Source organism: Sinocyclocheilus grahami, unplaced genomic scaffold (genome assembly GCF_001515645.1).
Source record: "Sinocyclocheilus grahami isolate Dianchi unplaced genomic scaffold, SAMN03320097.WGS_v1.1 scaffold270.1, whole genome shotgun sequence".
Lineage (NCBI taxonomy): Eukaryota > Metazoa > Chordata > Actinopteri > Cypriniformes > Cyprinidae > Sinocyclocheilus > Sinocyclocheilus grahami.
The window spans coordinates 1,145,539-1,153,011 of NW_015505449.1; the positions used below are offsets into that span (position 1 = coordinate 1,145,539).

The following is a 7,473-nucleotide window of genomic DNA, read 5'->3' on the forward strand; positions in this document are numbered from 1 at the left end:
AATTAGAAAATAAACCTATTTAAAAAAAAATAAATAATAATCAATAAATAAATGGATGATTCATCCTGATCAACAAAATTTAATTATTTCATCTTACGATTTTGCAAGAATTAAGGAATAATGTTAGAATAGGAAATACATGAACATAGAACTGAACACTACTTTCATGAGGTTTATAATTCTCCACCAATCTTTTACTGTGAATGTCTAAATCTGATTTTTTTTAAAATCTGTTTTAAAATAGTTTAAAAAGCCACCTGCGTCAGTTACTGAGGATTCAGAAGGTCTCGGCTATGAAACACTATGTTCAGGCGAGATCAGGGGGATTTGGCCCCGCCCACAGTAAAATCTCATTGGTCAGTTCTCCTGCTGTGAGAGTGTTATTTTTTCTGTTTACAAATTACTGCATTGATTCAAATTAGAGGGCATTAGAGCGAGCAGATTAAACTACTCGATTGATTTCATTCATAATACATGCCGTTAAAGCTCAGCTTGCTAAAAACATTGTTTTGTGAGTCTTAATACACACACTTAATATGGTGGTTTCTTTTCCATCACTCTTTTAAGCTGTAAAATGTTCTGACTATCCAAGACAGACTACGTCTCTCTCAATTAGTTTGACCCTCCATACTGACAAGCCGGGCTCCGAGTGCATCCCCTTGAACTGGCACGGCTCCCGGTTCACGCGTCTAAATTCAGCGACTGGCATCCTCTCCAGATGGCGGAGGAGAGTGTGAAGAGGATTTTGTTGAGGGGAAGCAGGACAAGCCCCCTCTTTGCATCCGGCCAGCTCAATCCAACCTTTCCCTGTAAACGGGTAGGAGATCTGCACGCCGGCTGCCCGAGCAGGATGTGGCGTGCGGGGCGAGTGACGTCACGGCTCTACAGATCGCTCGGGTCACATTCATGAGGCTTTGGCTCCTAGCGTGTGAAAGCTGAATGAAAAGGCAAGAGAGAACGACATTTGGGATGAATATGACTCGAATAAATGTGTGCGGGTTGTACTGAAGCTGCGCAATCTGCCGTTGACGCCGCTAGCAGGCTACAAGCAGCGAAGCGGCAAGAAAACACTTTAGCTTCTTCCATGAGGGACATTTCAGCAATTAGAGACTTTAAATGACCCGTAATTTTTGCTCACTTGCTACTTGTGAAAATGATATTTTAATGCTTCATTTTTTTCCCCATTTGATTGTTCTGTTATTTATTCTGATCATTTAAGCAAGTTTTGATGAGAAGATTTTGGCTTAGGAAAAGCTTGACATGTTGCTAACAGCCAACTTGAAAAACAGCCCCAATGCCAATATTCTCAGTTTTACCAAGACGTGCTCGCCAAGGCTGCATTTATTTGATCAAAAATACAGTAAAAACAGTAATATTGTGAAATATTTTTACAATTTTAAATAACTGCTTTCTATTTGAATATATTTAAAAAATTTAATTTATTCCTGTGATGCAAAGCTGAATTTTCATCATCATTACTCCAGTCTTCAGTGAAATGTTTCTTATTATCAATTTTGAAAGCAGTGCTGCTTTGATGAATGGAAAGTTCAAAAGAACAATTTATTTGAAATAGAAATTCATAACATTATAAAAGTCTTTACTGACACTTTTGATCAATTCAGTGCATCCTTGCTCAACAGAAGTATTAATTTCTTTAAAAAATCAAAGATGTTTAGGAGTGCACTCACACAACTAAAGGCAATTTTTTTCTAGTAAAACTTAGATGTAGGCTACATACACGTGTCCCACAACATGTCATTTTCACTCTATTCTGCGGAGAAAATCAGAGGTGCTGAAATGTCGAATGTAACTAGCGTGGAAAGAGTTGCGTCAGCTCCAAGGTCTGGCGGACCTTCAAGAGATGCTCCAGCCAACCCATGCTACACGGCTCAGCCCTGCCAAGAGCTCGGAGAAACCACAGGCAACGGCTTACTTCTGCCAAAGTTAGTCAAACAGGCTGCAGTGAACTCCTGGTTTCAACAACTCGCTTTTAAAATCAACACTGAATCAAAATGGAAAATGTTAGCCAATAGCCAAATACATATTTAGGCATTATTTCAGCAAACTCACATTCATTTCTCGCTCGATTCTGGTATGCAATGCCAACTTTTCAATTTCATCCAATCAATTAAATAAATGTTGGGCAAAATAACACAGTCCAACATTTATTCTTGATGAATATTCTGTTTCACTCAGAACTAGCACACGTTATGCATGTAAAATGGGTTGAAAAGGGTGTATCATGCTAACATTAATGCTATAAGCTAGAGTTAAATAGGACGACATGGACTTACGGTGGACTGTGCATTCGGATTTAAAAAATGCATGCAAACCGCCGGCTTCAAAGCAATTAATGCCATTAAATTTAAATATATAATTAAATTTAATTAATTAATTCTATTTATATAGCACCGGATTGTAATCAAAAAATAATTCTAGCAGGCTCAAAAGTTAAAGGAATATTCTAGGTTCAAGTTAAGCTCTATCAAAAGGATTTGTGGAAAAATATCATTTGTATTTTATTGAAAATAAAATAAAATGAGAGATATACACTGTGGTGGTACAATGGTAAACAAATTAAGTTAAATAAAATAAAAAGATGACAACTAAATTAAAAAAAATTGCTTTAACAGAACATGTGACGTGAAGTTACTCATCCTCCAAATAACACTGATAAAATAAAATAAAATAAAATAAAAGAGGGAGATGTATTGTGATGGTACCGTGGTACTTAAATGGTATCACATGGCAATACCATGATACACGATACACATTTAAAAAACAAAACATGGTATTACCATCATACAAAAAACATGGTATTACCATGAAAACTATGTCCAAAGGCCAAAGTAATACCTTTTTGTTAATGTAAAAGATTCAGAACATGAACTACTGAGGAAAACATACCTGAGGCAGGGAAAACAAAAGACCAAGACAAGAACACACAGACACGCACACACAGAGCCCTAAGGCAGAGCCATAAAGTAACAGACAGTTCGATATATTCTCTTCGGCGTCTATGGTAATATATGCTAACGTGACTTGCATGATTGGCTGCTGTGGTAACATATGCAGGTCTGAAGTGATTTACACCCTTTAGTCATACATAACACCTTACAACCGCAGTGAAGACAGTACGAGCCACTTTACAAAGACACAAAAAATGGATTCTGCCTGGGTAGAGTAGATAACTCCATTTATCCATGCATAAACCAGCTACAAACTAACAAGCTGAAATGGCTCAATCTGCAGACAGATGCAAACAGGATGAAAAGGATGAAAGTCGGAAACTAGAGCCGTTAGAGCCGAAATGGCTAACTACGTGAAATGATGTGCACACAGTCAGAACTGAAAAGGAAAACTGGATTAAAGACGGCACCTACGACAGATGACTTTAGGCTGAAATTACACTTTTAACCATTACAATGCTTTGATGGGTAAAAAAAAAAAAAAAAAAAAGAGCCATTTCTACTACCTGAACTGAACAGAAAATAGGACCTGAACATATCAGAAAGTATTTGAAGGGAAGATGAAAGGCTGTTTCAGAAAGGTTTACATCTTACGGTGAAACCAACAGTCTAGCTCTGAGTGACACAGCAGAATCTGGGTTCTAGAAGATTCAGCGTGGCATTATAAACGCTATGAAATATTCATACCTGTAATATCAATCATATTAACTGACAGCACTCTGGAAAGAAGAGCTGGCCAACAAATCATTCGTAATGGAATTTTTAAACCTTAACCTAAGATTGATGATCTATTAATCCTTTTCTAATATATATATATATATATATATATATATATATATATATATGTGTGTGTGTGTGTGTGTGTGTGTGTGTGTATGGTGGTATGAAACCAGTGTGCTACTTTGCGCAAACACTTGTAAACAGCTATAAGCATCTGTATCTTTCAACTTATAACTTAAAAGCAGCATGTGTTCACCAAACATCAATGTCACACTTCTTTTATTTCATGTTCACAATGAGAATCTCATCACAACAGCCTCATAAATTTGTGCGCGTGTGATTCTTACAGAAAGCGATCAAATCGGAGCAGGTGTTGAACACACGTGAGCCTGATCTGGAGCAGATTGCGTCACGCTCACCCGTGAGAATTCACAAACACACCAAACTCACAGCTGTAAAGCCTGCAGGTGACACTCGGGGCGAGAGACCTCACACACCCATATAGGTGGAAAATCACAGCATCTGAACCTCAGGTGTGGTAATCCCACTTCATTGTGTGCATAAAATGCATAATTGCATGTGAGAGAATGCTATTTATAGTCACTATGCGTGTATTTCTTAGTCCTAATGTCTGTAAACAGCCATGACTGTGTTTGTGTACATGTATGTGTGTGTGTGTACGTGACAGAGACACCCAGCGGGTAATTGATGCACCAGCTCAAAGTGGCAGGTTCGACAACACCCCCTGTGCCTCCCTCCTCCTTCCAGAAGCGTGTACACACACGCACACACACGCGTGCACTAACAAGCCAACATAATTACATGCCTGACTCCTAAAGATAGGGGAGAGAGGGATGCGACTGATTGCTGTGAAAGAGGGAGGGGAGAACGAGAAATGGAGAAATGAAAGCATCTGGCCAGCGAAGCTCAAGCAATCAAGATACACCAATCAGTTCAAGATCACAAAGACACGACCCCTTCAGCCTTCAAATCTCACTTATTGAATACTCATTCACTATTATATATGACATTGATGCATTCACACAGCTTAGTGTATCATTATATATTATGCATACTATGTATGGATTCTCACGAAACCCATCAGGATCTTGTCCAGGTCATATTACTGGCCAAAATCAGAAGAAATAAATTAGAAATTATATTTTGTATTAGGAAAAAATAAATTCTCTTTTTTTGTTCATTTTGTGACAATTTTTATGACAATAAAAAACAAATTTGCTCTGAAACTCTCCTTAATATAATGCATTAAAATCAGGATCTTGTCCATGTCATATTACTCCCCAAAATCTGAAAAAATAAATTAGAAATTATATTTTGTATTAGGAATTTTTTTTTTATTTATTTTGTAATTAATTTGTTTTGTTCATTTAGTGACATAACTTTTATGACAATTAAGAAAATATTTCTTGCCCCAATATTCTCCTTACTATAATGCATTAAAATCAGGATCTTGTCCAGGTCATATTACTTCCCAAATGTATTAAGGAAAAATTATTTTTTGCATTTTGTGACATTATGTTTTATGACAATTAAGAACATTTGCCCCTAAACTCTCCTTATTGTAATGAATTAAAATCTCATTATTACAACATTAAACATTAAGAAAAATAAATAAATAAATACATTTAATTATGGAAGTATTTGTTTTACTGCTTTTAATTCATGAGATTTTAATGAAAAATGCATGGAATTGTATTGTAATACTGTTTAAAAAATCCTTTATTAAAGTAATGAGAATGACCTTGTCATGGTTTGATTCCCAGGGAATGTGTGAACTGATTAAATATATGACTTGAGTTGCTTCTGATAAAAGTGTCTGCCAAATGCATAAAAGTGAATGTAATACAGCTTATTTTTCTTTTGATAGTGGGGTAAAATGTGACCTGGGCATGTTTTAATGAAATGTGTTAATTATGAAAACATGTCCATGTATTTGCAAATGAATGCTGCCCAATACATACACCTGAGGCACTCCGCAGCACACATCAAACAATTTTCCATACGGAGAACCACTAACATAAATAATCCACTTCATAAATTAAATATGATTCATCTGCTGGCTCTGTTTCATGTTTAAATGTTTAAACTGCGCTGCGACTTAAGATGAGCTTTGACTCTATTTTCTATGCAATAAGTAAAGCCAATATGAACATATATAAAATAAGTCCCATACACTTAAACTATTCTTCAGTTATACTTCAAACAAGAGTTTCACCATATACAATTATAAAGATAGCAAAGAGCTGTAATGACACGCTTAAGAAAAGAAAAAAACATTTCAGAAAGGAAAACATTTCTGGAGTATTTTTCAAATCTGATTTGTCACGCCATTTGGATGGTGAAACCGCATTTAAATAAGGCTGTTACGTGGTAGCAGCGTGGTATACACTAGTTACAAAATTACACTCAAGAGCTTTCAATAAATCAAAATGCATTTTTATACCTTTAAAATGCATGGAGTGTTACTAAGTGCACACCACATATCTTTTTGACTAAAATGCAATCATTGCCGTCTCTTACAGCTAAACGATGCCATTCTGAACCAGCAATGTAAATACATTTGAAAAGTGGTGCTTAGTGATTTGTACTGTATTTACAACAGCAGTAGAAGTAAACAGTGTGCCAGTTTATTAAAGAGAAATGTCTTACCTGAAAATCAGATGTCATCAGGAGTCATTTCAACATGGAAGCACAGGACATAGAAAAAGAAAAAAGAGCATTAGTCAAAATATGGCATCCATTTTCTTTAAACACTTTTTTTTATTTGTCGAACTTCTAAAGCGCAACAATAAAAGACAGCAAATGAAACAACTAAATTGAAAGGAAAAATAAAATAAATGTATTGGATATTTGAAATAACATTTATTTACTTATTTTATTTTTCCTTGCAATTTTATTTATCTCATTTGCTGTATTATTGTTGGTCTTTAGAAGTTTGACAAACAAAAAAAAGTGTATATCTAATACACAAATATCTAATACACTTTTTTTATTTGTCAAACATCTAAAGACTAATGATAACAGAGAGCAAATGAGATAACTAAATTACAAGGAAAAGTAAAATAAAACAATAAAATAAAATTCCAATATCTAATTCATTTTACTAAATAAAATTAAAAAAATAATTAAATACAGCTCTACTTAATACATACAGTATAAATACAGCTAGTTATAGAAAGTGTTATATAACGTGTTAGTGTGTGTGTGTGTGCGCGCATGTGTGCGCGCGCGTGCATGCATGCATGTATGTCAAGTCAAGTCACATTTATTTATATAGCGCTTTTAACAATACAGGTTGTGTCAAAGCAACTGAACAGCATTAATTAGGAAAATAGTGTCAATAATGCAAAATGATAATAGTAAACACTAATTTTTCAGTTAAAGGCAGTTCCATCATTGAATTCAGTGATGTCATCATCCAGCTCAGTTCAGTTTAAATAGTATCTTTGCAATCATTTGCAATCAAGTCACCGATATCGCTGGAAATGAAGTGTGCCCAACTAAGCAAGCCAGAGGCGACAGCGGCAAGGAACCAAAACTCCATTGGTGACAGAATGGAGAAAAAACCTTGGGAGAAACCAGGCTCAGTCGGGGGGCCAGTTCTCCTCTGGCCAGACAAAATCAGCAGTTCAATTCCAGGCTGCAGCAAAGTCACATTGTGCAGAGGACTCATCTGGTTCCTGTGGTCTTGATACGGTCTAAATCCTGACTGGAAAAACTCACAGATACCATTTTTCTCTAAGGAGGAATATAATTGTGAGGA

General features: G+C 35.7%; 1 protein-coding gene across 2 annotated transcripts in view; it reads right to left on the reverse strand.

The window, feature by feature from the left end:
• The window catches only part of LOC107599671 (arf-GAP with GTPase, ANK repeat and PH domain-containing protein 3-like), a 77,806-nt gene that overhangs the window by 24,853 nt on the left and 45,480 nt on the right, over positions 1–7,473 (reverse strand). Inside the window, exon 2 of one of the 2 annotated variants that reach the window (XM_016291326.1) lies at positions 887–935. The exons of the other annotated variant lie outside the window; for it this stretch is intronic. Within the exon in view, the coding sequence (XP_016146812.1) occupies positions 922–935 (14 nt within the window). The 3' untranslated portion in view covers positions 887–921. Of the gene's footprint in view, positions 1–886; positions 936–7,473 lie in introns of those variants that run through there. 2 annotated transcript variants of the gene reach the window in all.